The 17,461-nt window shown below is 39.6% G+C and overlaps 3 protein-coding genes and 1 long non-coding RNA gene across 8 annotated transcripts; 2 read left to right on the forward strand and 2 right to left on the reverse strand.

Moving 5' to 3' along the window:
- The first annotated feature begins 369 nt into the window (after positions 1–369).
- Positions 370–4,112, forward strand: fbxw9 (F-box and WD repeat domain containing 9). 4 transcript variants are annotated; one of them, XM_055152550.1, is made up of 8 exons: positions 370–561; positions 700–941; positions 1,030–1,171; positions 1,666–2,587; positions 2,674–2,822; positions 3,318–3,521; positions 3,596–3,661; positions 3,734–4,112. In XM_055152550.1, the coding sequence occupies exons 2-8, from the start codon at positions 874–876 to the stop codon at positions 3,806–3,808; spliced, it is 1,626 nt and encodes a 541-aa protein (XP_055008525.1). In that variant the 5' UTR covers positions 370–561; positions 700–873; the 3' UTR covers positions 3,809–4,112. The 4 variants fall into 4 exon arrangements, with proteins under 4 accessions (XP_055008525.1, XP_020793824.1, XP_020793832.1 ...); XM_020938165.2 differs by having other exon boundaries at positions 718–941; XM_020938173.2 differs by having other exon boundaries at positions 751–941.
- LOC110172730 (guanine nucleotide-binding protein G(I)/G(S)/G(O) subunit gamma-7-like) lies at positions 4,103–5,067 on the reverse strand. The gene is made up of 2 exons (XM_020938667.2): positions 4,482–5,067; positions 4,103–4,391 (listed from the first exon to the last, which is right to left on the reverse strand). Exons 1-2 carry the CDS (start codon positions 4,572–4,574, stop codon positions 4,266–4,268), a joined length of 219 nt encoding a protein of 72 aa, XP_020794326.1. The 5' UTR covers positions 4,575–5,067; the 3' UTR covers positions 4,103–4,265.
- Positions 5,068–5,075: 8 nt separating this feature from the next.
- dhps (deoxyhypusine synthase) lies at positions 5,076–8,574 on the forward strand. Of its 2 annotated transcripts, none has more exons than XM_020937597.2 (10): positions 5,076–5,227; positions 5,468–5,665; positions 6,000–6,146; positions 6,237–6,358; positions 6,435–6,531; positions 6,608–6,694; positions 7,116–7,221; positions 7,320–7,423; positions 7,533–7,658; positions 7,857–8,574. In XM_020937597.2, exons 2-10 carry the CDS (start codon positions 5,471–5,473, stop codon positions 7,953–7,955), a joined length of 1,083 nt encoding a protein of 360 aa, XP_020793256.1. In that variant the 5' UTR covers positions 5,076–5,227; positions 5,468–5,470; the 3' UTR covers positions 7,956–8,574. The 2 variants fall into 2 exon arrangements, with proteins under 2 accessions (XP_020793256.1, XP_055008526.1); XM_055152551.1 differs by having other exon boundaries at positions 5,091–5,231.
- Positions 8,575–10,566: 1,992 nt separating this feature from the next.
- Positions 10,567–16,160, reverse strand: LOC129408604 (uncharacterized). The gene is made up of 2 exons (XR_008632035.1): positions 16,018–16,160; positions 10,567–15,920 (listed from the first exon to the last, which is right to left on the reverse strand). It is a non-coding gene; the product is annotated as an uncharacterized LOC129408604 (long non-coding RNA).
- Positions 16,161–17,461: the final 1,301 nt, after the last annotated feature.

Raw genomic sequence — 17,461 nt, forward strand, 5'->3', positions numbered from 1 at the left:
AGGGTATGTTTTTGATGAGGTAACAACATTCTGAGCTTAGAGGTTACAAGTTAATTTTACGTAATATGGGAATTGGACCTTTAATTGGGTCAATTCCTACTTGCTTGAGAAAAACAGGTTAATTGATTTTTTAACTGTTACTTCGATGTTCATGGTTTCCACGGTGGACGGAAAACAAAAAATATGTAAGTATCGTATTTGAATAAAGTCATGTATCTTACTACTGTCCACCACTAGGGCGGAATACCTAGCAAATAATTGAAAGTGCTACTTTGATACATGAATGGGCACTGAGAAAAGTACAGCTCACCCACAGATTGTGTATTCACCGCCATAGATCTGTGTTCACCTCTGGAAATTGAAATAATCAGCACCACTGACGTTGTCGCTGACGTACGTGCGTATAGCGGAAGTGTGCGATGTAGTTTTTTTCAGCTGCCTTTTAAAGTCTGCTTATGAATTACAGTTTCGGCCTTTGTTTTACTATGACATGAGGCAGAATCAAAAATAAGTTTGTTATAACCCTGTTCGTTGTAAACGTGCTTTAGTGTGGGGGTTTCGGTGAGTATTTGGGCTTGTTCCTGTGTTGTTATCATAGACTGTTATGCTCAAAGCTAAAGATACCAAGCTGCTCTGTCTTTGTCAAAGCGTAACGTTTGAAATCTTTCGTGTACAAATAGTACTCTGCGTATTTTATAGATTGTAGCTAATTTTCAGGTGAGGATAAAAGGCCTCTTATACCTGCTCCAGAATTTGGACCACTGAACCTGAAAGTGTCGAGTCAAATCTGTCCAGCGATGCCAGTACAGTAATAACTTTAATGCTTGATGTGAGTTAACAAAGTGGAGTCGGTGCTTCGTACATCTTTATGACATGGAAGCTGAAAAAGATGATAACCAGCTACATGAAGAGAGTCCTGTGAACACCAAAAATCTAGATGGGTAAGATAATGCGTTTTTATTAACTTAGTCTATACATATTATTTATATAAAATTATAATATAAACACCATTGTGTCATGTTACTGTAGGGCTTTGTCAGATGATCACTCTTCAAAAGATGCTAGTCCATCGTCTTTGGAGGCTACAGGGTTGTTGTCATTACCATGGGAAATGGTAACTCACATTGCCTCTCACCTCCCTGCTCAGTGTGTCATCACTGTCCTGCCCAAGGTTGGTCTATTGCTACATAAGAAAAAGAACTCTATGTAAAAACTCTAAGAAAAGAATCAGAGCATTATAATCTATAGTCAAATTTCTCACATTTCCACATTTCACTTTTCACTTATTACCCTAACACCAGTTCACTCAAAGAAATAAGATAAGCAAATGTTCCAAAAAGATAAATTTCGTCTTCTTTAACTAGTTTATCTTGACATGTTTATCTGCAGTCATCCACAGAAGAGTGACATAATCTTGCCACTTGCCAGTGAATTTACATAGGCTGTTTCTCAAATGCAAAGTATCTTTTCTTGTCTCCTTCCAGACTTGACACTTTTGTATTATTTCTTTCTTCACATAGCTACAATTATCAATGGGTATTTCTTTTTAATTGACTCCCAGATATATTACGTTGTGTGTTTTTGATTGGGACTGAACACTTATAAGTTTTCATAATATTTTATTGTATATTATAACTTGTTACTTATTTCATTGTGTGTTTTTAGGTGTGTCATGCCTTAAGTAATGTGGGCAAAGACAATACTGCGTGGCAAATCCGCGCACGTAGACTCACTGGCTCACGTGCAAACTTTCCCGTTGGGCCAAAGGAGGATTTTGATTGGCCTACAGCTTGTCTCGAGATGGAACAGTTGATAGCTTTTTGGACCGATCAAGCGCACATTGTGGCCAAACAAAGTGAAGATCAAGTAAATGAAAGAAAACGGCAAGATGAGGAACAGGGGGCTGCGTTACCGGAAGGTGGTGAAGTGGAGGGGGTGGAGGGGGTCGGCGTGGCAGGGCAGGAGGTGGCATACGGGGTGGATGAAGGCCTGGAGGTAGCTTTGGAGGGTGCAAATGAAGAGATGCCAGAGAACCAACTCGAGGAGGCAGCAGCTTTAATGAACGAGGAAAGAAATTTGGGACAAGAAGATGATTTGAATCATCAGGAAAACATAGACCCAAGACTTTTAGGAAATGAACGACTTTTAGAAAGTGAGACCAAACCTGCAAGAAGTCCCAGCCCATCCCCAGCTTTAGAGTGCCTCACTTTACCATCGGACCACATTGCCCAGATTAACTCCGTCCTCCTTGTGGGTGGTGAAGGGAAGTTCTGCGCTACTGGGTCTCGAGACTGGAATGTTCAATTGTGGGATTTGGAAGCAGGGCCCTCCGGAGCACTTTTGCACACTTTGGGAGCACAGGGTCATTTTAGTTCTCATAAAGGCTGGGTGTGGTGTCTTGCTTCTCAGGGGCCCTTGTTGGCATCGGGAGGTTTCGACAGCACAGTCCGATTATGGGACCTCCCGTCAGGTGGGGGAGAGAGAGGAACTATAAAGGCAGATGCTCCTGTCCTCTGCCTGTCCTTTCAAGACAATATTTTACTGGCTGGGACGTTTGACAGGAAGGTCACAATGTATGATCCCAGAGGTGAGTGTTAAATTGAGTTGGAAGTATTGTATGGAAGTAAATCTTTCTTAAGGCTGATTATTTTTTACTTGTTTTACTTTTACCAGTGGCTGAACCTCTGGTGAAAAGCCTCCATCTCCATGGTAATGCAGTAATGTGCCTTGCTGCTGACGACAGGTACATCATCTCGGGGAGTAAAGACTGCACTGTGGCCGTGTATGACTGCAGAGCTGGAAAAGGCCTAAAGAAAATCAGGGTAAATGCACAAACACAACACACACAAGTTTAATTCAACATTTTGCACCCTAATTTTATTTCATTTATTATTATTATTTTTTTTTATAATTCTTAGCTAATTTAGGATTTGTATTTACCGGAACTATTGAAATCAACAGACTTAGATTATTTTTTGATTCATTGTCTTCATATGTGGTAATAATAGTAATGAAAATAAAATCTCAAAGTCAATGTGGCGTCGAAACTTTGATCCAATATTGTCGACTTCCTGTTTATCATAGGGCAGTGCTTCAATTCATTTTTAGGTTTGTTTCATGGAGTTTTTTCACTGTTCTGAATTTTGTGAGTTTACACCAAAATTTGCCCATCTCCTCTCTCATAGGGGTACAATCCTAGGCAGTCTTTTGAGTCACTTTATAATTTTTATTTGTTGGACCTACCATTTTTAAATGTAAAACAAATACTTTTAAAACTGTAAAACCCTCGTAATATCATTATTTATATCAATGTCTAGCTAAAAACGTACCCACTTTCCATGAGCTACAGCGGCAATGAGGTGTGGGCTGGGGACAACAAAGGCATGCTACACGCCTTTTCTATGCAAGCAGGGACTTTACAAACTCTGTCTCAGTTTGATGTGGGGCATACTGCTATGGTCACTGGAATCCACCGATCACCTGGAAGCCTTTACACCTGCTCAGCGGACAGGACAGTGAAGGTGATCAGGGCATTTTCATATTGTTTTCTTGTTGCCTTTTATTGTTGTGCTTAGATTTTAATGTGGTTTTGCAGGTTCACATACCATGTTCACCACCAAGAACACTGTGCACACTGCAGCAACAGACTGGAGTAAATGGGGTTAGTAAAGTTTTCTAAATTCTCTTCTAAAAATACATTAAAATTGGTTAATAGTATTTTTTTTCTGACCAGTTGAGTGTGGAGGCTGGAGTCCTTGCTGTTGCCTCTGGAGAAACCTGTATAGAAGTCTGGCGGCCCAGAAAATGACAGCAGGAGAAACCAGCTCACATGTTTAGGATTCACTAGTATTTCGCTCACTAATCGTGTGGATACAACAACACTAGACACATTAACACGCACATAAAAAAAAAAAAAAGTTGATTCTTGTATATATATCTTTATGTCACTTTGTTATGTGTGATTTAATAACAAAAAAATAGTAGAAGTTGATTCCGCCTTATTGTTGTGCTTTCAATAAAAATCAGCTCTTGCAGTGTGTATTAATACATGTATATTTTATTATTAATTTTGTTTTAAATTATCCAAAAAGAATAAAAGAACAGAAGTGAAATATGTTTTGTTACTTCTAACAACATTATCACAAAGATTTTATGTTTACATACAAAAGATTGGGTGTTACAATACTTGATGTCACTGTTGCGTATATAGAAATGATACTAACTCTCAAACAAAAGCTACAGGTGCATTATTTAGTAAATAATGATCACAGCAGCACACAGGACTTCTTGTCTTTGAATGGATTCAATGAAGAGTTGATTCCAGTCAACAGAGGATCACTGCGCTTGTGCTCCTGGCAATACTGGACCAGGTCTACTGCTGTCAGCGAGATCTGATAATGAAAACCATTTGATAGTAAATGCACTTCTGGTACTGTTATTTATATTAAAATGCAGCTATAATGATTGATTGTTTTTCCTACCTTCAGTCTTTCCATTCCCGCTTCAATCCTGAGTTGGTGGATCAGCTTTTGTGCTTGTACCACTGAATTACTGCTGGAAGCCTTCCCGGACATTTCTTTTGCATTGAATACTCTAAAAGATAAAGCCGTGAAAGATTGCTCTGTAGCCCTATTATTCCTCCTTTGTACAAAGAATTGTGTGATGGTTAAGTTTCTGAATGTCCCTTTTAACCTGTGCGGTCTTTTTGTTCACAGCTGGGGCAACTTCAAAGACCCCCTATAGAAAGGTCATATGATAGTTCTGAAAATGTCAAAAACATCACAGATCATTTCAGAGACACCATACCACACAGCACAAAGGGCTGAAATATAATGCAGAAAAGTCATAGAGCAAATACATAAGCATGCATAGGTAAATAAATATTAATTGCGTATGTGAATTGTCTTTGTGCCAAGTATCAATAATAATAAAAAATCTCCAAACATATTCTGATTTGTGATTTTGTTACAATAAATCACCTGTGAATAAATTGTCTGCTGTACCATTTCACTCCTCTGGGGCAGTACTCTTCTTGCAGACGTACGCTCTCAACTATTCTTGGGCGTAGAAGAAGAAACATTTCCGCAAGTAGGAGGGGCCAGACAACATGCCGACTGCTGCTGTCAGCCGAACAGTTTATATCTGTGTAATGTTTAGTGCCTTTTGGTGTCCAGCAAACTAGTGACTAACCTTTCGTCTCTGCTGCGGCAACTCACTTCAGGGATAAGTATGTTTTATATTCGCTTTTATGAGCTATTGTCTACCTAACACTCGATCTGAAGACGTCACCTCACTAGTAGCTACGTTTCTACAGCATGGGTTGTTTACATCAAAATGTCTGGGTACTTTTTTTTTCTTTGATACAGTAATGGAATAACTTTAATGTAGTAACAAGGGCTAACTACTTATGAAATGGCAATCAAGATGATACAGAACAGTACTTATATTTCTTTATTTTTGTGGATAGGAGATGGCAGATCAGGCTCCCTCTGTGGCCATGGAGGCTGTCCTCAAACCCAGCTGTGAACTCCCAGAGGACATGTTAAAAATCCGAGGGTATGATTTCAACCAGGGAGTGGATCTTCAGGCTGTGCTCAAGTCCTACCTGACTACTGGCTTCCAGGCAAGCAGCATGGGCCTTGCCATCCAGGAGATCAACAACATGGTGAGAAGTAACAACCAGCAGGTGTTGAAATGTGTTGCACCAAATCTGAACCATAGCACATCTGAAATTAGGTTAATTTTACCTGTTACAAAATTGTCAAAAAAAAAAAAAAAAACAGGTCGACTGGAATTTTTGAGAGCTGCCAAACAAGTTTGCTTCTACACTAAAAAGTATGTAATAAAACACAAACACAAGTAGTTATCTAGTTCTACTTTTATTTAGATTTTCATTTGTCTTGTTTATACCAGATTTCATTATTACACCAACACTTACATTTTTAGCACATTTATTTATAGACATTGTATTTAGTTTTTTGTTTTTCACTATTTTACAGATAGAAAAGCGCCTGGAGCCAGTTGATGAAAATGAGTCGGACACAAATTCTAACAAGACAGGATGCACTATCTTTCTTGGCTACACATCCAATCTTATTAGCTCTGGGGTTAGGGAGAGCATTCGCTACCTTGCAGAGCACAAAATGGTAAATTGTAAAGTATATTGTCAGATTGATTCATTGACTATGATGGTGGCAATGTGCATATGGGGTTTGTAATTTACATTCCTGTGCTAGGTTGATGTCATTGTTACCACAGCTGGGGGTATAGAGGAAGACCTAATAAAGTGCTTGGCTCACACATACCTTGGTGACTTCAGTCTGTCCGGCAAAGATCTTCGTCAAAGAGGCATTAACAGGTAAGTTTTAGGGTAAGCTTCATATCAGATTTTTGAGTTCTCTTTTCAACATTTTTTTTCCCTTATCTGATTTCAGAATAGGAAATCTATTAGTTCCAAATGATAACTACTGTAAATTTGAAGATTGGCTCATACCCATCTTAGATCAAATGTTACTGGAACAAAAAACAGAGGTGAGAGCATAGATAAACTGAATAAAACTCAAAGCAGAACTAGAAAATAGTAACTGTTAAACATGCTTTACTTCAGGGCACTCATTGGACGCCTTCAAAGATGATCCATCGTCTTGGGAAGGAGATCAATAATCCAGACTCTGTTTATTACTGGGCATATAAGGTGAGTACTACTTAGCCTTATAAAAAATATGTAGATGAATTTATATATCACCTTCATACACACCCTGGTCATTACCTGCTTACACTCATGTCCTCCCGGGGGCACTACAGGTCTGTTAGATCCAAATCTGTTAGATCCAAATCTGTTATATTCCAAATTCTTTCTCATGGCTTTTTGGACGCTAAACCAATCCCTGGTATAACCTGTTTATTTATCTATTGTCAGTTGTATTATGTATGTATATGATCTGTCCCTTTTGTTCTGTGTTTCTTGCTGTCCTGGAAGCAAATTCGACCACCTTGTTGTATAGCCTGTAAACTATTCCTAATGATTCTGATATATAAATATAAATAAATAGAGACGTTGTACTTGCAATATTGCAGTATGATCATCATGACTGAATAATTGTGTTTTTTGTCAGAATGATATTCCAGTGTTCAGCCCAGCTCTGACTGATGGCTCTCTGGGGGATATGATCTACTTTCACTCTTTCAAAAACCCTGGCCTTATACTGGATATAGTGGAAGGTAGGTCCTTATACCAAGAAAATTACTGTTTAATCTTTGTGATAAGGCCATTATAGAATTCATTAAGATCATTTGGATGATAATTTGTGTTTTTACAGATATTCGCAGAATGAACAGTCAGGCCGTATTTGCTAAAAAAACAGGAATGATCATTCTTGGTGGTGGACTGGTCAAGCATCACATAGCCAATGCCAACCTCATGGTAACTATGCTTCATTAATTTGTATCAGATTTCTGAAATGTCAAAAATATATATTTTTTTCTGTCCTTGATGGGTTTTTTTGTGTTTGTGCTTTGTGCCTTCCGTGCAGAGAAATGGGGCAGACTTTTCTGTGTACGTGAACACGGGGCAGGAGTTTGATGGTTCAGACTCTGGGGCAAGACCTGATGAAGCTGTGTCTTGGGGCAAGATTAGAACAGATGCAAAGCCAGTCAAGGTAAAAACAAAAACATCAAAATAGATTGTATATTCAAATTTGAAATAAACAATTGCATGAAAACTGTTAATCTGTAAAACCAGTAGTAGCCAAATGTTTGTGCAGTTCAAACCTGTGGCCTCAAGGTGGCAGTGTGTGAATAGTATTTCTTCCTTTTTAGAAATACAATCACATTATAAAATTTTGTTTATTTTCTAGGTGTATGCGGATGCCTCTTTGGTTTTCCCTTTGATTGTGGCCCAAACTTTTGCTTTACATGCTGACAGGCTGAAAGGCGCAGGCAAGAAAACAGATTAAATCTATGGCTTGTATCACCCGATAAGAAACATTCTGTAATATTATCACAAAAGTATATGTTTCTTTCATATATCTAAGGCTTGTGCATCCAAGTATAATGTTCAGTTTGAAGAGGATAAGGCAAAATGTTCAATGGTAATATTGGACAAACCCTGTTTTTTTCTGTGAATTCTTGGGATTTCTTTTTGGATAATAATTTGAAAATATAATGGAATTCATGCAAGAAAACTGTTGCATGCTGGGCATCTTAGTGTGACAACGTTACATTATAAATACTATAAAGCATGCTGGATCATGTACCTTACAATAATGGTTTGTTTTCAGTTATTTTTTTCATTGTGAATGTACACACGCAGTAGCATCACTTTACCTGGGTTTATATTAAACATTTGGTATTTTAATATTTTAAAAGTATTGTTTTTAATCAGATTTGCCTTATAAACCAAAAAAATGCACTAGTCTTATATAAAACTGTGTTTAATTTACACCACAGTAATTGTACAAACAATTTTGATGTGGCTCTCAAAGTGCTCTCAACAAAGATGACATTGCTTTTCTTCCCCTGTACTTGGCACAATGTACCTCAAAAACATTAATGATTAAAACATTTACCCTGAAACTACTGTGGAAATTGTACATTTGTTAATTGTTAATTGCTGCATTTGTGTTATGTTCACAATTTGCAAAGTTTAATCAAATATTGCACTATGGTCTTTTATGAGTCTTTAATTTCTGTTGCCATTAGAGAACATTTACTTCAGCTAGAGATACCCATCCTTATTATTGGATTCAAAACCTGGTTGTGGTTGTATTCTGTCAGGACTGTGACTTTGGTAGCAGAAGACACGTTTTATGTTCATATATAGAAAATTGTAACTAGGATAAGGTCAAATGTCATAAAACTTTGGTTGCACACCAGCTGGGCGTTGGTGTGCTGGGAGAGGCACAAAAAGACTACCACATATTCTATTGGTACAGTTGTAGTGTTTACATATGGTTTGACAGATTGATGTTCATTCTATAGTACTTGTTTGTTTTGCACTTTATTTATTGCAGCAAAAGGAGACAGCCCAAAAAGAGAGAGCTTGAGGTGTGTGTAGGATGAGCCACAGTCACGCTACTATAATATTGTGTAGCGTCTGCACAGAGCCAACTGTGATTGCCCCCCACCCCCCTTCACCAGTTTGGAACAATCAGTACTTTGTGTGATGTGCTGGGCCACTGCAGTCATAATGGCAATTATCGTTTTTCCTTTCGGCTAGATGGGCCATTTTTTACAGTGAGAACCAAGAGCCAGACAGACAGACGGGAGCGCTGACCTGCTCCACAGCTGCAGGGTGGAGTGGACTTGCAGGGAAATTACAAACTGGCAAAGATTTGAAGGTTGTCCATTTGCATAATAATTATTTTGGTATAATTGTTTATGTTAGTGATATTATTCTTGCATTAACATCCATCCCACAGCATCTAGTATATCTGTATGATAACACTTTTCGTATAAATGAGCAATACCATACTGTGCACCTATTGATTTTTTAACAGATCTAAGTCTTTTGTTGATCTCTGTTAATATGAGTGTTAATTTCTCCGGTGTTTCTACAACAGTATGAATTCTTTAAGATGACAGGAAAATTGTCAAAGTTCAAATAGTTGTATATGTCATAAGATACAGGAACTATCACAAGAACTCTATCCCACTGTACTGCTCTTATCATTGCTTCTGTTTGCCTGTTTGGTTGTTATAGGAACTCATGAGCTTTTGACGCCATTGGCCAAATACCTGATGAGGTAGTGGCAGCCAGGTGAGAGTCCAACTGCGTGGGTGTAAGAAAAAAAGAAAAGTCAGGAAGTTTGCCGAGCGGGGCAGAAAGATAAACAGTTAGATACAAGGGAAGACAATGGGGCAATAAATGTTGGGGCTCTAGAGTAGTGAAGGAGGGGGTAGCAGTAGCGCCTTGTACATTGTACATTTACCTAGGCTCCCCCGCTGCTTTCCAGAAACAGGAAGTCTGTTGAACTTACGTGACGCAACCGGCTGAGGCTGATGACGGTTTGTACCACAGTTACCATAGCAACCGCAGGCATGGACAAACATCCGGACTGCAGCCTTATCGAAAGTTTCTGTGTTGATGCTGGTCACTATGGGACATGTTCAATTGCACTGCAAACTGTATCATATTGATCTTTATTCATTTTATAGGTTAGGCAACAATAATTAGAGAAACTGTGTAACCTGTGCTGAAAAAAAGGTATTGTCCTAAATATTTCCAATGGAGTGTTTTAGCTCAAAGAAATTACATGTGAAAATTTTCCTTAGATAAGTCATACTGGAGCACAGGCTTTAGGAAATAACCCACTCATTTCTATAAAAATGAACAACAACAATTTCCTGGACTCTCACTACAACCACGTGACTTTACAGCAATCATTGTATTCCACTGATGAATGAAAGAGAAACAAATCTACACATTGTGCCCCCTTTGTTGCTCTTTCCTGTTTACATCATAATACCCAAAAACTCATGCAGATGAAAGGTCGACACAACTCTTGCTAAGTTTGAGTGAAATTTGATTGTGACTAATTACAAGGCAAGAAGACACTGACAAGAAAATACTTTAGCTTCTTTATTTAAATAATTATTTTTATATCACACATAGTTTCCAGATTTCTACACATAATATCACATATAACAAAATAAACAATGGATACATTTAATTACAACAACAAAACACGTAAAGCACTTATTTTTATTTTTTCTACATATTTAGAAATGCTCCTTTGGCTTTTAAGTAAAATTTTCAAATGCAGCTATTTTATAATCACCTGCAGCTCATGTTGTATTTTTATTTTTTTTTCAGGTTTCCAATACAGTTCACAGAAACAACATGAGGAAATCGTCTGTCATATGTAACTGGAAAAAATATCACATTCTATGGTAAACACAATAACCACAGACAACATCAAAGCCACATTCTGACACCTCTCCAAGTCTTTTGTGCACACGTCAGTACATCCATTGTATATACCAGCAAGTAATATATAAGCAAAGTTATCAGAGTGGTCTTAAATAGAAATGAGACCAGTCCCCTGTTCCTGCTGAACTGAGCCAGCCAACGTCACACACTGATTATCAGCACAGCAGGCACAGGAGACCAGCCCAGCGAGGGACACACACACACTCACTTACACACACACACACACACACACGCGCACACACACACACAGGCAAATCAAAAGGTAGAAACACACCGTACTGCCACTGTGAGACCTGGGCAGCTGTGGATACAAATGACGACATATCGCTCGCTCATAGCCTTTCCGCACTAATGAGAGCCCTGACATTTAACAGACACTGGTCGCACGCTTTCAGCTAATTCACCACATTACCGGCTCTCACGAGAAACTCCCCTCCAACTGTATACCTGCTGCACCCCCGCTGACCATTAGACCATCTTTGAACCTCTCTGCAGGCTCTTCACTCATGCTGTTAGATTGGATGTGATTAATGAAAAAGAATATATGACAAAATTTTCTGTTAAAGGTTTGTATCCACTATCTATAAAACTAGCCCTAAACCTTTTGTTTTATGTATTATGTTCCCCCAGTGACCTTTACTGCCCCCTGTAGACTGCAGCCCTGTGGCGGCAGAACTTAACCACTGTGAACATGGCCGACATTCACTGTTCACATGTGAGCTAAGTCCTGAGGCCGCACAGCCAGCTCAGGAGCAGGTGCACACAAAGATTGTTTTTGAAAATATAATATCTAAATATAAGACGAACTTTTCATGTCAGCCATTGGAAATCCCTGGCAATGTGATTTAGTTATGGAGTGTCAAAAATCACTCTGCCAGGAATTCCCCTGGCCAACAGAAATACACAAATTAATCAAAATTATTTGTCTGATAAAAAACTTGCACTACAAAGATGTGTGAAATCTTACTATTTAGTATTGGCTCATTTTATTTTAGCACTTAACAAAAGACGATACATGTATGTGTGAGTTTATGTTGCATTTTAGTATGTTACTTAGTAACTGTAGTGTAGCCTTTCTCATAGCTGTGTGTATACTGTATGTGCGTGTTCTTGTCAACTCCCAGACTTCCTGTGGCCTCTTATAAAAATAGCTTTTCAATGACAGAATGGAGAATTAGGTTAGAAGGAAATGACCAGTCAAGTGGCACTCCCTTGAAAGACGGTGTCCTGCCTCTGCCCCTTTATATGTGCCCCTATGTCGAGTGCACTGGTCCGTGTTTCCTCTGCAATAATCACAAATGTGCCAAATCTCAAAAGAAAATCTGAATTTCACATGTAAAGGCTGTAACCGGTATATCTGATAATGCCGTATCTATAGCAAGTCCCTTCACTGTGCACCTTGGGGCAAATAATTTCCTTAAGTACTGTTTGATATTACTTGTCAAGACAAGAAACATTTTAAAGGATGTTCCAATGGCCTCAATCAGACTAAATGCCATGTAGCCACCTCATTCCTGTTTATATTTTAAGCCGTGTGAGCATTCTGCCATAGGTATGAGTCAGTAGGACACTTTTGGGGAAGTCCAGGGTCTAAATAGGTCTGACCTGGTTGTCTGCTGTCACTGTGGTCCCTGTTATAACAAAATGAGAGCAATATGATGACTTATTTATTTAGTTCTGAATCAGGAGAGTAGGCGGGGGGGACAAAGGGATCTATTGTCCGTTGTACCAGGGACAACAGAAAACAGAATTAGACCCTCTTCCTATTAAATAATATTAGAAGGGGGCCCAGGTGAGGCTTCTTGCACCTAGGCCTCCAAATATATAGTGCCTCGTAAGCTATAGGTTCTCGCAAGAGTTCAATCGTCTAATGACAGCAAATTGTACTATATCCGTTTAACTCTTAATCTGTACTACTCTACTATACAACATTAATTCTAACATTTTCTGTGATAATTACCAAAGCTGAGGTGTAATTTCTGCAGATTTTTTCAACTAACTTAAACAATACTTTCTTACACATTCAAAAGGGAGATAATCTTTGTTTTGTTTATAATGTATTTTATGAGGCAAACTAGTAAATAGGTCGCAAAGGGTTTAACACAGTTATTACAACTGATTAACGAATGAGCAGTAATAGTAATATTTTGTGTTGTTTAATGACTTTCTGTTTTTGTGATATAGTTTTGTTGTTATATTCGTCATCCACCTCATTTAATAGATCATGTGATCTGCGCACATGTAGTCTCGCTTAGTGATGGTGCCTTCAGAGAGAAGGTCATTTAAGGTCCCGCTTTCACCACACAGACGCCATGCTAATTCCTGTCAAACTCAAACTCTCCTCTTTTGGTCTAAACCGCCCTTTTATCTGGCACAGACTCATCTCGTGTGTTATTTTCTCAGTCTTTTCATCTTTTCCATCGCTTCGCTGTCCCTCCTTCTCTCCCTCCTTCTCTCCTCTTTTCCCCTCGTTCGAACCCGCAGCCGTTAATGCCTATGAGCTCATTCCTTCCCATTCCCCCTGTAATAAATGTATTCTGCTTTTGACATGCGCTGCCAAACACCTCAATGCCAAAACACAGGGATCTCAACAAGGCCTCCGCACTTTGAGATCTGGGGTGATACATTTGAACTTGAGTCTGAACTTGAAGTCAAAGTGGTATTTTCAAACGCTGCACACTCTCATAAAGGACAGCTATGCTGTATTGTGCCTATCCCGTGCCAGAGCGTTTATGCAGATTTCCAGCAGATAAAACTTTGGTCAAATCAAAATGTTTCCATACTGTCTTCATGAGTTCCACTTAGTTCGGGGGTAATTTTGTTGGTTTTAAATGACTGTACTGTTTATACTATTGGCATATATAGCTAGGACTACACTTAAAATGGAGCAAACAGCATATGGAGATGTGGGTGTAGACGTGGCCACAGATTTTTTCTGTGTTCTTGAGCCTGTCCAGGACTGACTTTGCCGTTTACACAAGGGCACACGGTTAAGTGGAAAAGCCTCTGTTGAGACAGCTGGATCTCGACCTCTTGTTTTTTTCAACACATCTCATCCCTCTCCCCTTTCCTATGCTCACTCAGAATATATGAACCACAATTTCAGTTCCAATCAATTAACATATACAATTATGGTATAAGTACTCTCAATCTGTTGCATGAATATACAATAACACAAAAATACACGCCATCTGACATCACTTGCACCTCAGGCCTGCTAACCGCTGTGAGGAAACAGCAATGAGGATGAACCCACCACTCACTCACTCACTGCTCTACACTGCTTTGCAACTTTAACTATGGATGCTTAGTACAAAGACTTTTACAGTGGGCAATTTGTTTTTAAAGACACTAAAGACACGTGAAAGCCAGGTATCCAGTTGCAATGGCAAGCAGTAGTGTATCAAAGTAGATGTGTATGTTATGTATGTATGTTACAATAATTTCTTAATTCCCAGTGCAAAAATGACTTCTATGTGATCAAATACGCTTTTCTATCATTTACACCAGTTTTACACTACCAACTATAAAGGCGAAAAACCTACTAAAAAAAGTGGCACAATATTCAAGCTAAAACCACTTACAGCAAAAAGCTAAAGATTAATAGTAATCAGCCTTCCTTCATATAGACCATTACAATGACTAAAATTGTAAGCCTCATTTACATGCTGCCGGTTTAACCACAGATTGTTGACCTTGTTCACCTTACTCACAGCACCACGCCCTATCAGTGGCCGCTCACACCAGACACCGAGCGTCTGGCTATGAGTGACTAAAAACTGTATTTGTTTCATGTTGCGTGCGAGGGTGTAATTATCACTCCGGCTGTGACATTCAATGACATTCAGCGGATTTGGGACTTGTATGTTTTCATATTTTCCCAAGATTAAAACTAAGCATGTTGAAGCAGTGTACTGCATTTGGGACAGAAGAAAAAGTATTCCCAGGTATGGATTTTTAAGGTTAAATAGTGTTGTAAAGGGAAGCGCCCAGCCCAGGCTCTTGGTTGATCCCTTCAGCCCAGTGTAACTCTATCCTATAAGCCTGACTCGTTGCCAAACAGCCTCACCACCAGTACCACTAGCCGCCCTGTACTTATCCAGTGCTGTGCTGCTGCCACTGCAATGCATACACACATGATGTACACAAACCACACACTTTTATTCCACTACGCCAGGGTTTCCGAGGCCTGGGTCTATACATCTGAGGGCACACCCACCCCAATCAGCCTGCCACTCCACCAAACTTCTACAAACCAAACTCTCTACTCTCCACTTTCTTTGCCACAACCAGCTACAGTATGATTAAAGAAATAATAACTCTTACCTTTCTCCTATGTTCTCGGTTGTTTAATTCACCGTACCCTCTTCTAGCTTCATTTTCTAAAGTCTATAGTGATAACTTATACTCAGATTGGCCTTCACAGATACTTCCATAAGTAACTCAAGACAGAGGAGTAGACAGGAAGAGCTTGCGAGCCATCTTTGCACCGGAGTGGCTAAGCTAGAGTACAGTAGTCCCTGGATTCCCTTCCTTTCATGGAGGTTTGGGAGCTTGCAGACTTACAGGGCCCCTGAACAATGAGAGGAATGTATGAGTGGCTCCGGCCTTGCGTCAACCACTACCATTACGTCCCTCTGACCTAAGTTTCGACAACTTTTATGATCTTTATTGTCGCTGCTACTAACACACAAACGAGAAGTGCTCAAAACACACACAGAATCGCAAGAGTAATTCACAGTGGTTATGTGTAATCCCCAACGTCAACTGGACAGACAGACAGGCAGACAGAAATTAAGCCTCCCCATTCAACTGAACTATTTACGTCTGACCTTTGTAACAGAGCTGCTCCATAGTGACAGACCTTAGGCGTAATCCCAGCACCGGAGCGAAACTGTACGTTTGTGGAGCAGGCACGCGCATGACTTTGCTCTAGTCAACATCTGTCTTGATCAGCAGGTTGTAGATCTGGACTAGGTGTGGACTGTATCTGCAAAACAACATTAAAGAAAAGTTCAAACTGCCTGAAAAACCAGGTAATAAAGTCATAAAAGAGAATAGTACTAGTTGTAAGAAACGGATCTCACCTGAAGTTAAATTACAACTCCTCAAATCTTATCTTTCTCATAGTCCCAGAGAAGATTCAAACTTCACTTTTGTCCCGTCAATCTCCCATTGTTTACCCACGTCTCCAGCTCTTTGTCGTGATTGTCAGAGGTGCGTCCCGGTGCGGCGCTGCAGACAGAAGTGTGTGTGACCGTCTCACATCCAGACGGGGTTGAGAGTACTGAGTGGGTGGGACCAAAATCGCGCAGGGAATTCCTTTATGACGCCAGCCTGAAGAGGAGCCCTCCCCTGTCTCTCCTCCTCTCCCTCTCTCTCTGATACCCGGTGCTCCTGCTGCTAGTCCTGGACACTAGAACACAGGAAAGGGGGCAGGGGGATAATTGGCCACACAGCTGCTAATAAACGAGTCAATGGCAGACAGGCAGGAAGAGAAGGTAATGTGCAGTCAAGTGGACAAAGGCACTGGTATGGTTTGTTAAAATGCCTTGTACAACACACTTATATGAAAGACAAGTTTACACTGTCCCAGCTAGAGACAAACAACGACAAAGTTCATTGTAAGTAGTCTCCAAGTTGCAAGAAGAGCAGTATTTAGGTGTCAATTTGCTTTACATAGGAAAAAGTATGTCCTGGGTTTATTAGGAGCGATCCACTAAAATAAAAATGTTGCATATTATGGGTCCGTTTGAAATTTAGACAATGGATGGATATATTGAAGGAAATTTGTGTAATGGAAAAAATGACCTATTATTTAAGCTGGTAATAGACAAAGATGGATACAATTACAATTACAAAGCTCACTCCATAGTTTATACTAAACCTAGTAAAAGTATAAATAAAAAGTTAAAAAACATTGCATACTGGATTAGAAAGTAAACAAACATTGGCTATAAATGGCTCTTGGACCCAGCAGTTTTAATTAGCGTGCAACATTCTTCGTCTGACTTCATAGCAATGTTGTGTTTGCCTAGACTGTATCCTTGTCCAAGTGTGACTGTTTGAGTCCAAGTTTGCTTTTTATTTGCACCTGTCTGTCTCAGGACCCCCCCTCAACAAACCCCCCCACCCCGCTATAGCAGGACGGTAATATGAGCTTCTGAGAGTAGGGCTATTAGAGACTTTATGACTTCCCCTTTCTTTTCCAAAGCCTCTGGGTGTGTGTGAGCGCTGACGACCACAGGCAGCCACGCCCCTCAGCGCGAGAACGTCACACATTCCACACGTACACACACACAGCCGTCTCTAGGCAACACTCCATCCGCCTGTAATGTCTGCTGCCAGGAAGACACATAACACACTGTTTATCCTCACATGGGATAATGTTTGGTTTGTGGACTCGGCTCTTATTTTGTCTTCATAGGGGATTTACAGTTTGCATGACAGTTAAATGAAGTGTCGTGATAATCAAGTTACATGGTGATTGCCTAAACTTTGTAATTGTTAGCAGACTCTCGAGATGAATAC

The sequence above is a fragment of the Boleophthalmus pectinirostris genome, unplaced genomic scaffold (assembly GCF_026225935.1).
Source record: "Boleophthalmus pectinirostris isolate CB_2022bp ecotype Guang Dong unplaced genomic scaffold, ASM2622593v1 HiC_scaffold_17, whole genome shotgun sequence".
Taxonomy (NCBI): Eukaryota; Metazoa; Chordata; class Actinopteri; order Gobiiformes; family Gobiidae; genus Boleophthalmus; species Boleophthalmus pectinirostris.

What these genes read in the sequence shown, in the direction of transcription:
- fbxw9 (XM_020938159.2), top strand. Translation starts at nt 874, where the DNA reads ATGGAAGCTGAAAAAGATGATAACCAGCTACATGAAGAGAGTCCTGTG. An exon ending in CACAATGTATGATCCCAGAG is followed by an intron (nt 2,588 to 2,673) that starts GTGAGTGTTAAA and finishes TACTTTTACCAG; the next exon opens with TGGCTGAACCTCTGGTGAAA. An exon ending in AACAGACTGGAGTAAATGGG is followed by an intron (nt 3,662 to 3,733) that starts GTTAGTAAAGTT and finishes TTTTCTGACCAG; the next exon opens with TTGAGTGTGGAGGCTGGAGT.
- LOC110172730 (XM_020938667.2), bottom strand. Translation starts at nt 4,574, where the DNA reads ATGTCCGGGAAGGCTTCCAGCAGTAATTCAGTGGTACAAGCACAAAAG. An exon ending in CGGGAATGGAAAGACTGAAG is followed by an intron (nt 4,392 to 4,481) that starts GTAGGAAAAACA and finishes TTTCATTATCAG; the next exon opens with ATCTCGCTGACAGCAGTAGA.
- dhps (XM_020937597.2), top strand. Translation starts at nt 5,471, where the DNA reads ATGGCAGATCAGGCTCCCTCTGTGGCCATGGAGGCTGTCCTCAAACCC. An exon ending in TTTATTACTGGGCATATAAG is followed by an intron (nt 6,695 to 7,115) that starts GTGAGTACTACT and finishes GTTTTTTGTCAG; the next exon opens with AATGATATTCCAGTGTTCAG. An exon ending in TAGCCAATGCCAACCTCATG is followed by an intron (nt 7,424 to 7,532) that starts GTAACTATGCTT and finishes CCTTCCGTGCAG; the next exon opens with AGAAATGGGGCAGACTTTTC.